Source organism: Coenobita brevimanus, chromosome 93 (genome assembly GCF_032717465.1).
Source record: "Coenobita brevimanus isolate Jiangsu-jjx chromosome 93, ASM3271746v2, whole genome shotgun sequence".
Taxonomy (NCBI): Eukaryota; Metazoa; Arthropoda; class Malacostraca; order Decapoda; family Coenobitidae; genus Coenobita; species Coenobita brevimanus.
In genome coordinates this window covers 27,009,492-27,029,062 of record NC_137046.1, presented here as the reverse complement: position 1 = coordinate 27,029,062, position 19,571 = coordinate 27,009,492, and the positions used below count along the sequence as shown (strand labels likewise).

Below are 19,571 nucleotides of genomic sequence, written 5' to 3'. Positions count from 1 at the left end.
AGAAATAAACTGCTTGTGACAAGCATTGACAACCCCTCATATCTCTGCTTATCAGGACTAATAAGAATACATACGTTGAACTGGGATTATTGCCATTTAAGGAAACAGAGTGATGACAAAATAAATTGGTAACAAAAGGGAGATGTGGTGATGAAATGGGTTTGTGACAAAATAAGTTTTTAATTATCAGTTGGGTTGGTAATGAAATAGGCCTACCCCACCTCGATAATAGAAATGCATGCTCTGCATGGGGGACAAATGGCATTGCCAGCCACTGAGCAGTTCTTTAATCAAAGACAAGACATTGTTAATCATGTAGGAAAAATATATTGGTAGGAGAAGGGATCTTTATTTTGTTTTTGTTGATTTGGAAAAGGCCTTTGACAGAGTCCCTAGAGAGGTGGTGAAGTGGGCAATGAGAAAGCTTGGCTTGGAGGAGTGGCTGGTTAGGGTGGTTATGGCCATGTATGTGGGTGCTCACACCCAGGTGAGAGTGAATGGAGATTTGAGTGATGAGTTTTCCGTGAATGTTGGTGTGCATCAGGGGTCAGTCTTGATTCTCATGTTGTTTATCATGGTACTTGAAGCCCTTTCACATGACTTTAGAAACGGACTCCCGTGGGAGTTGTTGTATGCTGATGATTTGGTGTTGATTGCAGAGAACAAAAGGGAGGTGGAGGAAAGGTTTAGGAAGTGGAGAGATGGTATGGGGCAAAAGGGTTTAAGGGTAAATGCAGATAAAACAAAAGTGATGATATCTAGGGTTGGTGGTGGTACTGTCAAAGATGAGGGAGAGTGGCCATGTGCAGTTTGCCACAAGGGCATAGGAAGTAATTCCATCTTGTGTGGTGTGTGTGATAAATGGGTGCATAAGAGATGTTGTGGTATCAGAGGTAGACTGCAAGATAATGCTGATTTTATGTGTACGGCGTGCCGGGGTGAGCAGGTGGAGATCGTCAGATGTGAAAGGATTGAACTTGCTGGTGAATCTCTTGAGTGTGTGGAAGAGTTTTGTTATTTGGGAGACATGTTGTGTGCTGGAGGTGGGGCTGGAGCTGGCTCTGTGGCTAGGGTGAGAAGTAGTTGGAAGAAGTTCAGGGAGGTCTTGCCTTTTCTGACATTGAGAGGGCTCTCCCTACGTGCTAAGGGGTCTTTGTATGCAGCTTGTGTTAGGAGTGTAATGCTGTATGGTAGTGAGACCTGGGCAGTGAAGGAGGAAGATATTCACCGGCTCAGACGTACAGAAATGACAATGATTAGGTGGATGTGCAGTGCGTCCCTGCATCCAAAGCCTGGAGGGGCTGGGTTTACAATGGAAGAGTTGAGAGGTAGGATGGGACTGGAGTGTATTGGTGTTGTGATGAGGAGAGGTAGATTGAGGTGGTTTGGACATGTGGAGAGGATGGGGGATGATAATTGGGTGCGGAAGGTGAGAAGTGTTAATATTGGGGGTGGGGTTATGAGGGGTAGACCGAGAAAGACATGGGACGAGGTCATTAAGTGTGACCTTAGGGTTAAGGGACTGAACATGGAGGCTGCAATGGATCGTGCAGCGTGGAGAGCCGCCATTAGGTGACCAAGGCCGACACATGCAAGCATGTTGGAGCCTTTAAAAACGAAACGTAGGAAGGTCCACATGCCTTTCTATGGCAGTTTAATTAGAGACAAGAAACAGTGCACTCTCTTTATATCTCTCAGAATCTGAGATGATCACTGCAGTCAAATATGCCTGGGTGGTGTTGCAAGATGACCACAAGTTTTTTTCCCCGAGCTATCTCAGCGGAAGGAATGAAGAGTGAAAGTACAGTGGTTTCGCATCCAACATGTGTTTCTTTAGTATTAATATCTTTTAATATGGTAGATACTCAAAATATTCAGCAAAAAACTAAAATAGTTTAGTACAGAAATGTTAAATTAGTATGGTTTGCTTCACAGATATGCATGATTTTTTTTTTTTTTTTTTTTTTAAAGGTCTTTATTCTGGGAAGTTGAGAGGTACCACAGCCAATGAGAATGTGTATTGGCTGGGAAAAGTGAGATCACCAAGCATTAGTCTCATTGTGCTCAAGCAGCCTGCAAACACCATAATAGCGTGTTGGACACTACTGTATTTTTTTACTTCCTCCTACCTACTGTTATTTGTCAAGCCAACTTGCAATATTGTGTATTTGCCCATCATTGTTTACAATATTCTAGGAATTCTTCTGCCTTAAATTGGATCTTATCTGACCTAAATAATTTTCTCCATAAGGTTTATTATTTGTCCAGTATGGAATAAGTCCAGTATGGCAGTGTTATTGGATCTGATTACCATACTGGATGCGAGGCCACTGTTCTTGTTAAATGTTAAAAACCTTTAGTTTTATTTTTGCAGTAAAAACTTTAGCTGCGTTGACAGTGATTTGTAAATTTTGTCATAATTAAACAGTAGTAAATTGTCATTTTACTTTTTGTTTATAGTGAATTTAACATCATTAAGAATCACTTGCTTCTTGCTAATTTTTACACTTGTAGTTACAATAAACTTCAATTGAGTGTTTAAGGATTTGTGCTTCGGAGCTGTAAGTTTGGGGCTAAGTGTTAACTGGATCCTGCTTTGGAAGTGTAGTACATATGTTTTATATTGCAGGGGGTGTGCTTTGAGGTCTGGCTTTGAAGTGATCTAACCATTTACCACATAGATCTCAGTTTTTCTTTTCTTTTTCTTTCTCTTTTTTTTTTTTTAAATTGCATTTTCCCCCTGGCATTTCTGGTGTGTGTCCCTCTTCTAGGCACAGCTGGTCACCTCTGTGCCGCTTCCCTCCCACCCCGTCACACCAACCCTCCAGGATGAGGTAGGACACACTGGAGGGATAGTGAACACCTTAAGAAAAGCAATAAACAGTTCATATTGATGAGTCATACTGTAGTAAATTATATGATATTTAACACTGTTTCAGTTGCCCCAGTTGAATCTTGGTAGATCTCGATTTGATTAATGTACAGTAAAGTGTTGTGCTTACCATGCATGAATGAAAATTTTAACTTTGATATATTTAGAGCATTGCTCTAGCTACCAAAAGTTTCAAAATATTTTGCTTTTTAAGCCAGGGGAATTAGATAAAGGTAGATACTTTAGATGTAGTAGATGGATATGCTGTACAGTACTGTATAGCCATCTCATATTACACAGCTGAATAATATAGAAAAGCATAGCACTTGTATTAATGCTGGTAGCACCATAATGTGATGGATGCAATATGGTAAAAGTAATTAATTGTGTACAGGCACCTCTGTGTCAGAGCAATAGTGCAGCACCCATGGCCAGCAGTCACCTAGCACCCCCTCCAGTTGCTGATGTCATTACTGTAGGGGATATCACAGCTGCTGCAGCTGCTGCCACTGCTGCTTCCCTCAGACAAAATGGAGTGTCTGGCCACCACATGTCACCCCTTGACTCCAGCGCCTTCGTTAATAATCGGTCCAAACAGCTTCCTGCCAGGCTGAAGCTTTATGAATTCTACAATGCTCCCATTACAAAATTCTGGGCTCATTCTGTAAGTTTGAATATTTACTGGTAACTGTAGTTATTTTTCCATTGCAGTAACTCTGGTTATCTTAGGTTCTCTAGTGTCACAAACAAACAAATAAACAAAAATGTGTTTTGCTTTTTATCTTTTATTGGTATTTTGAAAGATAAGTTTTTCTCAACCAGTAGTTCATTTCTTTCCACTAATAACGTTGTCAGCATGGCATAGGAGGCCTTGGGAAAGCTTCTGTGCTACCGTCAAAATGGATGATTTTTAGATTAATGTTCCCTATTGCTAGCCCTAGGAGTTTAGTTCCTATAAATTGTGTGTCCCATACTGAGACTTCTAAAGGACATACATACAGTAATGCAGATTATACTTAAAGGTAAAAACATCATCAGTGCTAAATGTCAGCCAGGTACCGTTCAGCCTCGAAAATTCAAAGTGCTTGTGTCAACAAACTGTTCAAACTTTCAAAAATTTTAGCTTTAGATAAAGAATTTATCTTATCCCTGTCATAATTCTTGTAGTTTAGTCTTGCTTTTACAGGCATTGTAGTATGACCTATCTAACTTGCCTCAGGTGTTCTGTTTTCCAATGTTTTCATAACACTATCATTTATCTTCTATCTCTGTTACCTCAGGGTAATGATAATCATCAGTATAGTACTTGTTGCTAACCATGAAGTATTTTTCCTGTGTTTTTCTCTTTCCACATCTTCTGTATGCCACTTGTTCTAAAACACTTTGCAAATGCATTCTTATTTAACATCGATCAATAAGTTGTAGGGGAAAATAACTTTGCATTCATCTATTTATGTAAAACAAAACTACACGAATATACACATATTTTATCATCACTTTGCATTGCATATTGGGTGATCAGCTGTGATGTTTGTTTACAACCTGACCAATGTGCATACTGCACATTGCTTACTCACAGAATGCTTGATTTATATTATTTGTGATGTATTTTGTGATAATGTACCGTACACTGATACGAGTCTGCATTATTGTAATCAAGCAGAAATATTGGAATCTCAAATTGGGATGCAATTTGTGCATATACTTTTGTGTGTGTGTGTGTGTGTGTGTGTGTGTGTGTGTGTGTGTTCTTACCTAATTGTTCTTACCTAATTGTATCTTTACAGGAAGAGTCAAGCTCGTACTGTCCTGTGTCTTAAACCATATTTATCGTACATATCTTTAAATTTGTGAATTGTTTTGGCATACACTATTTCATTCAGTAGTGCATTCCATTGATCAATTGCTCTGTTTGGGAAACTGAATTTCCTTACGTCTTTATCACCTCTCTTCTTATTCAGTTTTTTGCAGTGTCCTCTTGTTGATGCTTCTCCATATGTTAAGTAATCATTTATGTCTATTTTCTCCTTCCCTGATATGCACTTATATAGCATTATCATGTCACCTCTTTTCCTTCTCTCCTGTAGTGTTGGTAGATTCAGTTTATTTAGTCTTTCTTCATAGCTTAGGTCCCTTAAGCTTGGTATCCATCTTGTAGCAGCCCTTTGAACTTTTTCAATCTTGTCTATGTGCTTTTTGAAATGAGGACTCCAGACTACTGATGCATATTCCAGGGTTGGTCTAATGAATGATGTTATTATCCTTCTTAGCATGTCTTCATTTATGTATGTGAATGCTATTCTCATATTTGCAAGCAGTGTATACATGTTCTGTACCTTCTCGCTGATGTGGTCAGCCGGAGATAGTCTGTTATTGATAATCACACCTAGGTCTTTCTGTCTTTCTGATGTGTATAGGGTTTTATTTCCTAACTTATAATCCCAATCAGGTCTTTTTCCACTTTTACCAAACTTGATTACATGACACTTGTCCACATTGAATTCCATTTGCCATGTACTACTCCATTCATGAAGTTTATTTAATTCTTCTTGTAGCTCCCTACAAGAGTCTGTGCTAGTAATTCTCCTTTGTATTTTTGCATCATCTGCAAACATATTCAGATAGCTCTCATTTCCAGTGTTACTGTTTATATCATTTATATACACTAAAAACATGATTGGTGCCAGCACTGAACCCTGTGGTACTCCACTAGTCACTTCTTTCCATGATGGGTAGTTTCCTCTTAGTACTGTCCTTATTTCTCTTTTTATGAGGAAGTCTTGCATCCAACAAAACAGTTTGCCTCGAATTCCTCCTTGATGGTACAGTTTCCATAAAAGTCTTTGGTGTGGTACTGTGTCAAAAGCTTTCTTGAAATCTAAATAGATACTGTCCACCCATCCTTCCCTTTCCTGTATAGTGTTTGTTACTCTGCCATAGCAGCTCAACAGATTAGTAACACATGATTTTCCTTTTCTGAAACCAAACTGTCTTTCTGTTATCATACTGTGTTCTTCTAGATGATTTACCCAAGCTTTTCTTATAAGCTTTTCTAATACCTTGCTTACAACACTGGTCAGTGATACTGGTCGGTAGTTGAGTGGATTTTGTCTGTTTCCATTCTTGAATAAGGGGACAATATTTGCTTTTTTCCAAATATCAGGTAGTTTACCTTGACTCAAGGATTTCTTGAAAATTAAAAATAATGGTTTACTTAACTCCTTTGCACATTCTTGTAATACCCAACATGAAATTTCATCAGGACCACTTGCTTTTCCTCTGTCTAATCTGCTTAACTCCTCCTGTATTACTTTTTCTGCTATTTGTATATCTGGTAGTATGTATGGCCAAAAAAGAATCACCCATTTCTGGGGGTAAAAATTTAGCCACAAGTTTGCAGCACTAGCATGACGTCATGGTACCCTGAGGCCTTCCGACGTGCTGGTTGGTTCCTGCCTCAGTTGCCCACGGGCTGCCTGAAAGAGAGGAACTCTGCCACGTCTCCCTCTCTTTTTGTGCCCTTTTTTACCGAGTTTCCCGCAGTGTTTTGGCTTTCACCACTTTGTTATGGCACCTACCCATGAACTATCGAGTGAAATCATATCCCAGATCATTGCTCTAAAGGAGGCAGGCCACCAGACAAAGGAAATTAGTGAATTGGTTGGTGTGGCTTGATCGACAGTGTGTCGGTGGTGCACATGGTTTTGAGTGGAAAACAGTGGTGACGTTCCCACAAAGAAACCGCGGTCTGGTAGGCCTAGGAAAACTTCCCCAAGGTCTGTTAATGTTTTAAAACGTGCAGTGGAATTTAATCCTCATGTGAGTGCAATGAAAATAAAGGAGAGCAACCCGGAAGTGTTTGGTGAGGTGTCTGTGAGAACGGTGTCTCGTAGAGTCCATGAACTTGGTTACACAAGTCACAGGCCTGTGAAGAAACCTCTTCTCACAAAAACCAGCGACTTCGTAGGCTTGCCTTTGCTAATAAATATCTTAACTGGGGTGAGGAGCAATGGTTGTCAGTGTTGTGGTCTGATGAGGCAACGTTTAGTGTCACCTGTAACAGAGGAGCACGTGTGTACCGACGCAAAGGTAGTGACCCACTTGACCCACGGTATGTAGAAAGCACAGTTAAACATCCTGATTCACTCATGGTATGGGCTTGTTTTTCTGGTCAAGGTTTGGGGAAGCTTGTTGTGCTTCCCAAGAACATAAGAGTGAATCAGGATGTTTACCTGGAGCTTCTGTGTGATCATTTACCAGACTCCTTTGAGCTAACAGGTGAATGAGTGTTTCAGCAGGACGGTGCACCTGCTCACAAGGCCAAATCGGTCACCAATTGGGTTCGTGACTGCGAGGTATCATTCTTGAAAGACTGACCAGGAAATAGCCCAGACCTCAACCCAATTGAAAACCTCTGGTACCTCGTAAAGAAGAGTCTCTAAAGGAAGGACGTGAGCTCTCTGCCTAAGCTGGAAGCCGCCATTCGTGACTCCTGGGAGAAAATACCCCTCCAGCACCTCAGGAGCCTCCCCCTTTCACTTCCAAGACTTCTCAGGTCCATGAAGAAGCGTATAGGATACCCTACGAAGCACTAAAGGTAAATAAAATGCATTATTTATGTGTTTTTTCAATGTTGAAAGGTTTGTTTCGTAGGAGGGACACAGGGCACTCGATACTTCTGACGAGCACTGTACACAGAGCGATCAAAGTAAAATATCGGGCTGCAAAGATATGGGTCAGCATGAGTGGCTTACTCTAGCACAGACATAATCTGCCCTGCCTCCAAACCTAATGGGGTTAACTATGTCATATACAATCTTTGAAATTGCTATTTAATACTGCATGGTCACTTTTGCTGAATGGGGGTTGATACATTATATTGTCAGTATCATTTTCTTGCCTAGTAAATATAAGATCTAAAACTGATGGCTCATCAAATCCTCTTTTTCTGATGTTTTCCTTCACATGTTGTGTTAGGAAAAACTGCCCAAAATCAGGAGCTTTTAGTCCTAACAGCCTTCATGGCTTCTTACATCTAGAGTATTCCCATTTATATTTGTATTGAAATCTCCAGTTAATATGATTCTCTCAGATTTCTCTTCCATTCAGTGTAGGTTCTTAAACTCTGAATTGTACTCTCTGCCAGGTCTTCATATTGGCTTCTTTCCCAAGTGTTTGTTCTGGGATGCATGTATAAATTAGCCACAATTAATTTCCCTTCAGATGTAGTAATCTCTGCTGCAATCAGTTCTGCTTGTGAGGGTATATCTAGGTCTATTCCTTTGATTTGCAGATTTTTCTTTGTTAATATAATTCCTCCTCCTTTTTTTAAAATTCTATCTCTTCTCCATATATTGCGTTCTTCTAAGTTTAGGGTATCTTTTGATATCCTTGGGGTTAATTTTGTTTAAATTAGGCAAATAATATGTGGTTCCTTTTCTTTGGTATCATCTTTCATCTCTAATAATTTAGATGCCATTCCATCTATATTTAATAATTTAGATGCCATTCCTTCTACATTTAAGTACATCATCTTAATCATCTTGTTTACATACTTGCCATAGCTTGAGTCTGTTACCTCCCTTTTTTTATTCCCTTCTGGTTATGTACCACTTTTGTACCTGCAATCCAATTACTTTGTAAAAAATTTACTCTTCTCTTCCTCTGATCTTTCCTCATTTTTTGTTTTTTGCTCCCTCCCACTTTTCCTTTAGTGTACCCAATTCCTCTTCAGTTAGGCAGCTTTTTATCTATACTTTTTTGAATTCCTCTTTTTCCATGAGTTTGATGGCATTTTTTAATATTTCCATGCAATGTTTGCACTCTGGAATGTTACTTTCAGAGGCCTTGACTTCTCTCATATTTCCCTAGCCTTTTATGTTCTTCTATGTCATTCTCACAGATATCCTCTGATACGTGTTGCAGTTTGTTCATTATATTTGCCATCTCCTTTTTGTCTCTTGAGATTCTGTTTTTTATTTCTTCTTCATCTATGCCTCTGATTACTATGGATTTGTTAATCTCTACAGCATCCCTGAGTAGTTTTAGGTTATTCTTTATACATTCTTTCACTTCCTTTCTTATGCTTTATCTTCTATCCATGTATCTAAATCATTCTTTGCTTTCACCATTTCAGTATATGTGGTTTGTACCTCATCTTGGTAATTTCTCACCATTTCATTTACCTGTGTCATTTTCTCTTCAGTGTTGCAACTTTGATATGTCAAACTGCATGCTTGTCTGATTTTCTCTGTATCGTTTCTGAAATCATCCCTAATTCTTTGATGGCTAACAGCTGTACATCTCATTTTACTAGCCTTTGTTCTCAGTGAATTTACCTCATTTGACAGTTCATCTATTGTTGTAGCTTTTCTGTCCATTTCCTTTATTAATTCCTCATTTTTTTTCCTTCTGTTTGCATAGCTCATACTTGATTTCTTCAATTTCTTTTTGAAAAAGATCCTTTTAGTCTGTTCACTTTTTCAACTGATTTATCGTGAGTTTCCTTTTCAACCAGTTCTGAGTAGAAGTCATCATCCTGTTTTTTACCTTTGTCTCTTTCCTTAACACATTCTAAAGGCATCTTTTCAAAATATGAAGTCATCTTAAAGAAAAGATCTCTACTTACAGTTTCTGTATCACTCTGTCATCTGCCAGCCTTGATATTGTCCAACTGATGTAAGGAAATTCATCACATTCCTTGTCATTGATATAGATGTTTACTGACTTAAGGCTACATTTCTTTGTTATTTCTTGTTTTACTATGTTGGATCATCACCTAAATTATCCTGATACAAGCTTAATCCATAAATAGATAGAGTTTAGGTATCCACAGAGCGGAGCTCAGTGATACACGTTCCACCTGTGTGCTGGTGGAGCAGAGTGTGTGTGTGTGTGTGTGTATATACCTAATTGTGATATACAGGAAATGAGCTATGCTCATGGGGTCCCGTCTCTGTTTCTCAATGAGTCAAATTTAGCTTTGAACTCATTTAAGTTTTTAGACTGGACGATCTCTTTGTCCAGGCTGTTCCACAGGCCTATACATCTATAAGGAAAACTATATTTCTTGATATTCTTCAAGTTGCTTGGTTTCTCGAGTTTCATTGTGTGTCCTCTTGTTGCTCTCTTATCCCATAAAAACAGATCTTCTTTGTCAATTTCATCTACTCCCACCATGGTCCTGAACACTGCAATCATGTCGCCTTTCTTTCTTCTTTCTTCTAGGGAAGGCAAATCCAGCTTTTCCAGCCTCTCTCTGTACGACAGCTCTGCCAGACTGGGGACCATTTTGGTTGCTGTTCTTTGTATTCTCTCAATATTGTTTATATCTTTCTTTTTGTGTGGGGACCACACTACTGCTGCACATTCAAACCTAGGGCGAGTCATGGCCGCTATCAGTTTTTTCATCATCTCATCCATATACTGAAATGCTACTCTTATATTAGTCAGTTTATACGTCTCTCTAACTGCCTTGTTAATGTGTTTTTCAGGTGACAAACTCTCCTGGACCAGCACTCCCAAATCTTTCTCTTCTCTCACTTTTGTGATTGGTTTGTTACTCATCAAATAATTCAATGATGGCCTCTTGGTACTTTTACCCATTTCCAATATTTTACATTTCTTTGCGTTAACTTTCATTTCCCACATCTGGCTCCAATCGTATGTCCTGTCTAGATCCTCCTGCAGCATTTTACAATCCTCCTCAACCTCTACCTTCCTCAAGGTCTTTGCAACATCAGCAAACTGCATAACTGTTCACTCCATCTACCATAGCATGGCCTTTGTTTCCTTCTTCTTTGCATTAAAAAAAAAAAAAAAAACATAAATCAGAAACATTACTGGTGCCAACACCGAGCCCTGTGGGACTCCACCTGTTACTTTCCTCCATCCATCTTTATTACTGTCCTCATTTGTCTCTCTCTCTCAAAAAGTCTCTCATACATTCCACGAGGTTCCCCTTCAGTCCTCCTATATGCTCTAGTTTCCACATTAGTCTCTTATGGGGTACCTTGTAGAAGGCCTTCTCCTAATCTAAATACATACACACAATTCACCGAACCATCCATCTCTCTCCTGTAGCATGTCAATTGCTCTTGAGTAAAAACTCAACAAGTTGGAAACACATGATCTTCCACTTCTATATCCAAACTGGCTATCAGCCAAAATATTCATCTCTTCCAGATATTTTATCCATCTATCTTTCAGAATTCTTTCGCACACTTTTGTGACCATGCTGGTTAGGGACACTGGTCTATAATTCAGGGGTTCTTCCCCGTTTCCTCCCTTATAAATTGGTACCACATTTGCCCTCTTCCATTCTTGAGGCACTTTCCCCTCTTCCAGAGAACACGCAATTAAACTGTGAATCTTGTCCGTCAGTTGTTTTCTGCATTCCTTCAGTACCCAATTAGAAATTCCATCTGGTCCTGGGGCTTTCCTTACATCTTGAGTTTCCAGTAATTTATACACTTCCTGTACTTCCACTTTTATATCTTTTATCATTTCATTTCTAGTGACTCCCTCCCCATCCACAAACTCCTTTTCATTAGTGAAAACTGACTGGAAACATTTGTTCATTACTTCAGCTTGCATTGCTGCATCTTTATAGACCTCTCCATCTACTTTTAGTTTGGTGATTCTTCCTTTTGTTTCAGTTTGCCATTGACAAATCTATAAAACAGTTTGGATTCATCCTTACATGTGTGTGTGTGTGTGAGAGAGAGAGAGAGAGAGAGAGAGAGAGAGATGTAACTCAGAGGTTTCATCTTTAGTTAACCAAAATTGGTGGAAGGGTTGAAGGTCGGTCTGTAAGGAAATCTGGTGTTTTTGAGAACAATAAATCAAAGGTTAGGTCACAGAGCTAGGTCAGATATTGACCTGGGAAAATCATCTTTGCCAGTTTTTATCCAGTTTAGACCAAACTTGCAGGAGGGGTTGAGGATACTGTTAAAATGAAATGACTGTTTTGAGGAGTCAAAGGCCATGGTAACAGAGCAATTCCAACTTCGTCAGGTTTTACCTGATTTAGACCAGACTCTGTGATGCAGTTGAATAGAAGGCAGATTTGATTTTGAGAACAATCAGTCAAAGGCCAAGGTCAAAAGACAAGGTCATTTTGAACAGTTCTGATCTGATTTGAAGCAAGTCAATGGAAATATCAAGCAGCAGTGATGGAATTCAGCTTTGAGAACAATCAGTCAAAGGTCAAGGTCACAGAGCAGGGTCAGATTTCAACCTGTTTCCATAGACTAATTGATGGATGCAAGTGTCTCACTCTGTGAATGCCCTTACTTGTATTGTAAGTGCCTGGCCAGTGCTGCATCCAGACATCGATGTATTTTTCTTTTCAGTTGGAACAGTGAGGTGATACAAGAGGCTAATTTAGGCACAGTGGATACTGTATCTTTCTCACACTATGTTCTGAAAAATCATTAAATTTAGAATATCAAGAATTTCTAAGAAACAGATACTGTATGACTGTTGAAAGTGTACTATAGTAAATGTGTTATATTGGAAATTATTGTAACCATGATGTGTATCTCCTTAACAGATTGCATATGTCTTCTTCCTCTGCCTGTACACATATGTTGTCTTAGTGAAACTTCCCAAACAACCACAGTGGATGGAGTGGTATGTTGTTGCATATATAGCCACTCTCATTCTTGAGAAATTACGAGAAATACTCTCAACGGAGCCTGTTGAATTAAGGTAAGTTTCATATTTACTATCAGTAACTTTTTAATCCAAATTTTGTGATTTACATATTGCATATATGATTTAATAAATATTTTAAAGATTAAAATATATATATATATATATATATATATATATATATATATATATATATACAGTATATATATATATATATATATATATATATATATATATATATATACAGTATATATATATATATTTTTCGTTTTTCGTTTTTAAAGGGTCCAACATGCTTGCATGTGTCGGCCTTGGTCACCTAATGGCGGCTCTTCATGCTGCACGATCCATTGTAGCCTCCCTGTTCAGTCCTTTAACCCTAAGGTCACACTTAATGACCTCGTCCCATGTCTTTCTCGGTCTACCCCTCACAACCCCACCCCCAATATTAACACTTCTCACCTTCCTCACCCAATTATCATCCCCCGTCCTCTCCACATGTCCAAACCACCGCAATCTACCTCTCCTCATCACAACACCAATACACTCCAGTCCCATCCTACCTCTCAACTCTTCCATTGTATAATATATATATATACAGTAATCCCTCTAATATCCGAATGCCCAATATCCGAACATCCCTACTAACCGGACATAATCCTCCTGGGATCCAATATTCCCAAAATGGGCCAAAAACCGCAAAAAATTCGAAAAAAATGTGACTTTTTTCCCTCCCATAATTTGAAATTCCCGCCTGGCGCCAAACAGCTGTTACACCATGGTCCCTTCACCCCTTCCTTCCTCCCCCTCCCCCCTCCCCTGTCAGGTTGCCATTTGGTATTTTTCATTACCAAGTGTGGGCCAATTTGGTAATGAAAAATTCGTTTGGTAATGAATTAGAATAATGCATTACCAAATGGATTTTTCACATGTATGAGGATACACAGGATGGAGATGGTGGATTGTTTGCTCTCTCTGATTAATCTGCTAGCCTACATAGTGTGAAAATAATCAACATGGTGTTAGTTATAAGGAGAGTGATTACATGTATTTCCACTTGTATATATAATTAGTGAAGAATATATGCTAGCTTTACGAATTTGGTAATGAAAAGTTATATTTGACAATGAAAGTTGAGGAGATTGGTAATGTGGCTGTTGCGATCTGGCAACTCTGTTACCCCACCAACATCAACAGTCACAGCTTAACTCCGATGGAGAGCAGATACTCATAACAGTGCAAGCCACAGGTGCTTGTTTTTTTGTGAATAAACAGTGAATAAACTGCAATACCTTGCCAATAGAACACACAGGAATTTACAGTGTTGTGCAGTGTTAAGAAATTAGAATTTAGAGTGCAGAGGATTAACTGTGGACTGCAAACTGGCGGTTCAAACCAGTCCAAGAGCAAGGGACTTGTAAGTACCCAGAATGTTTAATATTGTATAAACTCACCTCTAAAACCTCATTTTATGGTTCTTTTGCATTTATTTCAGTCTTTTATGTCCCTTATTGGTGTGATTTGGGTCTTAAATAGGTGCAATGCATGTCCAGAGGGAGTTGTATAGGTGTTTTTCAGAGTTAGGGTCCATAAGTACAAGTCCATAAACTGGGGCCCAATATCCGGACAGGACCACTATCCGGACCTGCCTATGGCTCTATTGATCCGGATATTGGAGGGGTTACTGTATATATGTATATATATATATATATATATATATATATATTTATATAATATATAATATATAATATATATATATATATATATATATATATATATATATATACAGTATATATATAACACACACACACACACTTGGATGAGGAAATGATGAAAAAATTGATAGTGGCCATGATCCGCCCCAGGTTAGAATATGCAGCGGTAGTGTGGTCCCCACACAAAAAGAAAGATATAAACAAGATTGAGAGAATACAAAGAACAGCAACCAAGATGGTCCCCAGTCTGACAGACCTGTCATACAGAGAGAGGCTGGAAAAACTGGATTTGCCTTCGTTAGAGGAAAGGAGAAAGAGGGGAGACATGATTGCGGTGTTCAGGACCATGGTGGGAGTAGATAAAATTGACAAAGAAGATCTGTTTGTATGGGATAAGAGAGCAACAAGAGGACATAGAATGAAATTGAAAAAGTCAAGCTGCTTGAAGGATATCAAGAAATATAGCTTTCCTTACAGAAGTATAGACTTATGGAATAGCCTGGACAAAGAGATCGTCCAATCTAAAAACTTAAACGAGTTTAAAGTTAAATTCGACTTATTGAGAAACAGCGATGGAAACCCACGAGCATAGTACATTCCGTGTATATCACAATTAGGTATATTCTTAATTATTTAGAACGACTCAGACAAAGAGGTGGTGCATGAGAAAAACATTCATGTGTGTAAAGATAGACTTGATAAATGTGGATATGGAGACAGGACAACACGAGCATTGCTCAATTCCTGTATACTACAAATAGGTAAATACATACACATACATATATACACCCACCCCCTTTCTATCATGCATTCTGCTGTCGCCGTTTACTACAATCATGCACATCCCAAAAGCTGCTATCGTCATGCTATGACGCACACAAAGCTTCAGTGTGTTGGTGGATTTGAATCTCCCGAGCCTAGCGGCACGCCGCAGCTGATTGGTGCTACGTCATCGACCATCCTTAATCTGTGATTGGCCCACTTTCCCGCCAATTCAGTCAAATACACATCCCTGCTTGGACAGCCGTGAAAGTGATGTGCTGTGTACCATAAACATTTTTTGTGAGAACAATGGCCGACAAACCCTCAAGAAATCCCCAAGCATTGTTCAGCGTAAGCCAGCGGGACTTTCGAGAGAGACAAAGAAGAGGAAGAGCTTACATATGCTCAAAAGTTGATTGATGATGGTGAGACAAAAAGAAGCATTGCTGAGAGATTTGAAGTGAAAGAGTTGACAGTGAGAGGCATTTGTAAAACCAGCGGAGGCGGGATGTTCTCCTAAGTGAGGGGCAGGCTAATGAGGCGTCTGGTGGCCATTAACCTACCCGCAAGCCTTGGATCCCTTCAAACCACTCAAGCCTCCATTCATCCTCAGGCAATTGTGATGGCCTCTTCTGTTGTCTATTTATTATTTATAATGTTGTGGATGTTATGTATTTTCATGTTTGAGCAGTGTTTGGTAAGAAAATATATGCAAAAATAGGTATAACTGGCAAGAAAAGTAGGTAGATTGACCACCCGGTAACCAGTTAGAATTATTCCCATTGATTCGTCAGTTCCGTTATTACGCATTTCTGCTATTATGCGCAGTTGCGTAACCAATTACGCGTGATAGCAGGGGGTTGGGTGTGTGTGTGTGTGTATATATATATATATATATATATATATATATATATATATACTGTATGTATATATATATATATATATATATATATATACACACAGTAATATCCATACTTTCCGGACGCCCACTTTCCAGACACCCCACTTACCGAACATTGTGGGCCTAGACCTTCTGAACCCAAAAATGGCCAAAAAAAGAAAAAAAATCCCCCCAGAATCCTAATTTATTCCCACCTGTAATTTTAAATTGCCGCATGGCACCGACCAGCTGTTACACCCGGACCCTTCACCCCTTCCTTCTTCCTCCCTCTCCCCTTCCCTGTCAGGGTTGCCATTTGGTATTTTTCATTACCAAATGTGGGCCAATTTGGTAATGAAACAGAATAATGCATTACCAAATGGATTTTTCACGTGTGTGAGGATACACAGGATGGAGATGGTGGATTGTTTGCTCTCTCTGATTAATCTGCCAGCCAACATAGCATGAAAATAATCAACATGCTGTTAATTATAAGGAGAGTGATTACATGTATTTCCACTTATATATATAATTAGTGAAGAATAAATGCTAGCTTTACGAATTTGGTCATGAAAAGTTAAATTTCGTAATGAAAATTGAGGAGTTTGGTAATGTGGCCATTATGATCTGGCAACTCTGTTTCCCCGTCATCAATAGTTACTGCTTAACTTCGATCGTGAGTGGATGCTTATCACAGTGGATGCTACACGTGCTCTAGTTTTTTTGTGAATAAACAGTGAATAAACTGCAATACCTTGGCGGAGGGTTAGTGCCCCTCCCTGGAAAACAACTAACTAAAAAAACAAACAATAAGCCTCGTACAAGGACTGACCAAACGATGACGACCAAGGACCGGACAAAGGACATGGTTATCGGAACGTGGAATGTAAGGGGAGCGAATGATGAGGTGAAAGAGAGAGATTGTCCAGGTGCTTGAGGGTGCGAAAGTGGATGTATGTGAAATAACTGAAACAAAATAGAGAGGAGAAAGTGTGAGAGAATGGGAGTATGGATGGGGTGTATGTGCAGGAGTAGGTGAGAATGAGAGGGCAAAGGAAGGAGTATGTATAGTTGTGAGTAAAAGATGGAAGAAGAGCATAAGACAGTATGGATCAGTTGGGTCAAGGATTGTGTGGGTAAAGTTGAAAGTTGGAATACAAATGTGGGCGATTGTGTGTGTGTGTGTGCACCAACGCAAGATCGTGGTAACAGAGTGAGAGAAGAGTTCTGGACAAATGTAAAAGTGTGCATGGAAAAGTTTGGAAGGAATGAGAGAGTGTTTTTGATCGGTGATATGAATGGTAAAGTTGGGAATGTGAAGGTGGATGGAATAAGTGGGGTGTGCCTGCTGAGATAAATGAGAATGGGAGTGCGTTAATGGACATTTGTGCTGGGAGGGGGTTGGTGATAGCCAATACCCTCTTCAGGCATAAAATGATCCACAGGTATACATGGTGAGTGATGAGAAGGGTGGGTGATGAACTAAATGAAAGGATGGCAATGATCGATTATGTGTGTGTGGATGAAAGGATGCGAAGATGTTTAATGGATGCAAGAGCTTATAGAGGTTGGGGGAGTGGACTTTCTGACCACTACTTGGTGGTGGCCAGAATTAGGATTCAAGTAAGATGGAGGAATAGAAGAAGGGAAAGACGAGAGGAAGGAGTAGTTGCAAGGAGAGTGGAAAGGTTACAAGAGGATGAGAAAAAGGCAGAGTATAAGAGAGAAGTGGAGGAACGATTGGGCAAATATGAATTGGAGCAGATGGGAGACATGGAAGGTGTGTGTAGGATATTTACAGAAGAAGTATGTGCAGCATGTGATGTGGTGTGTGGAAGGAAGGGAAGACGGAGGGGGGTGCAAGGAACAGTGTGGTGGACTGAAGAGGTGAGACAGGGTGTAGCACAAAAGAAGAAAGCATACAATGAATGGATGAGAAATAGGGGCGTGGAAGAAGTTGAGAGGCGGAAGAGAGAGTTATATGTAGAAAGAAAGAGAGAGGTGAAAAGATTAGCAAGAGAGAGTAAGAAGAGAGTGGATGAGGAATTTAGAAGGAATTTGAGTGTAAAGTGGAGGGACTGTAAGAAAATGTTCTGGAAAGAGGTGAAAAGAGTAAGACAGGGTGGAAGTGAAGTTAGTAGGGGAGTGAAATATAAAAATGATAGATTACTAGTGGAGAAGGGAGAAAAAGTGAGCAGATGGAGAGAACACTTTAAGGAATTGTTGAACGTAGAGGATGGAAGTAATGCGAGTATAAGTGGCTGGGGAATGGCTGGGAGAAGGAGGGAGGTGAGAAGACAGGAAGAAATCAGTAGGATAGAAGTTGTGGAAGCAATGAAGAAAGTCAAATTGTGGAAAGCCCCAGGAATTGATGGAGTGTGTGGTGAAATGCTGAAGTATGGAGGAGAGATAGTAGTAGAATGGATGTGGAAGATGTGCAGATTGGCCTGGGAGGAAGGTAGAGTCCCGGAGGATTGGAAGTCAGGTATAATTATTCCCTTGTACAAAGGAAAAGGGGAAAAAGAAGTGTGTGGTAATCATAGGGGCATTTGTCTTCTTATTATAATAGGAAAAGTGTATGGTAGGATACTTTTTGACAGAGTTAGAGAAAGAACAGAGAAATTAGTTGGAGAAGAACAGGGAGGCTTTAGGAAGGGAGGAGGTTGTGTAGATCAGATATTCATTCTTAGATCTTTAGTGGAAAAGTTTCTAGAGAAGGGAAAGAAGTTGTATGTGGCTTTCATGGATTTGGAGAAGGCATATGACAGGGTGGATAGACAAGGATTGTGGAAAGTGTTAAGAATATATGGAGTAGATGGGAAGTTGTTGAATGCTGTGAAGAGTATGTACGATGGTGCGAAGGCTGCAGTGCGTGCAGATGGTGAACTAAGTGAATTTTTCTCTTTGAAAGTTGGTTTGAAACAGGGATGTGCCATGTCTCCATGGTTGTTCAATCTGTACATGGATGGGGTAATAAAAGAGGTACAAGGTAGGGTAGTGGATGTTGGAGTGGCCCTGGTGAGAGAGGATAGTGTTTGGAAACTCCCTGTACTGTTGTTTGCAGATGATAGTGTGTTATTGAGTGAAGACGAAGGGGAGCTGCAAGGCTTGGTGGATGAGTTTGGGAGAGTGTGTAAGAAACGGGATCTAAAGGTGAATGTAGGGAAGAGTAAAGTGATGGTCTTTGAGAGAGGTGATGTCAGTGAATGTACAGCGAGGTTGGATGGTGAGGAATTGGAAAATGTGAGTACGTTTAAGTACTTGGGTAGTGTGATGAGTAAGGATGGAGGTTTGGTGGGTGAAGTGCTTGAAAGGGTACAGCAGGGAAGAAAGGTTGCTGGTTCTTTGAAAGCAGTGATAAGAAACAGGGAAGTGAGCATGGAAGTGAAAAAGTTACTACATGACAGTATTGTGATACCAACTCTAACGTATGGAAGTGAAGCTTGGACGTTGTTGGAAGGACACAAGTCAAGAGTGAGAACAGTGGAAATGAGTTATTTAAGGGGAGCCTGTGGAGTTACATGAAGAGACAGGCTGACGAATGAGGATATAAAGGAGCGTTGTGGTGTGGATGTGGATGTGATAGGAAGCGTTATGAGGAACACACTGAGGTGGTTTGGCCATGTGGAGAGGATGGAAGGTGAAAGACTGACGAAGAGAGTGTTTGTGAGTGAGGTGGAGGGGGGAA

General features: G+C 39.7%; 1 protein-coding gene across 1 annotated transcript in view; it reads left to right on the top strand.

The window, feature by feature from the left end:
• Positions 1–19,571, top strand: part of Trpm (transient receptor potential cation channel, subfamily M) — a 933,145-nt gene that overhangs the window by 495,230 nt on the left and 418,344 nt on the right. The window contains exon 19 of the mRNA XM_080282376.1: positions 12,426–12,583. Coding sequence (XP_080138502.1) covers positions 12,426–12,583 — 158 coding nt within the window. The remainder of the gene's footprint in view (positions 1–12,425; positions 12,584–19,571) is intronic.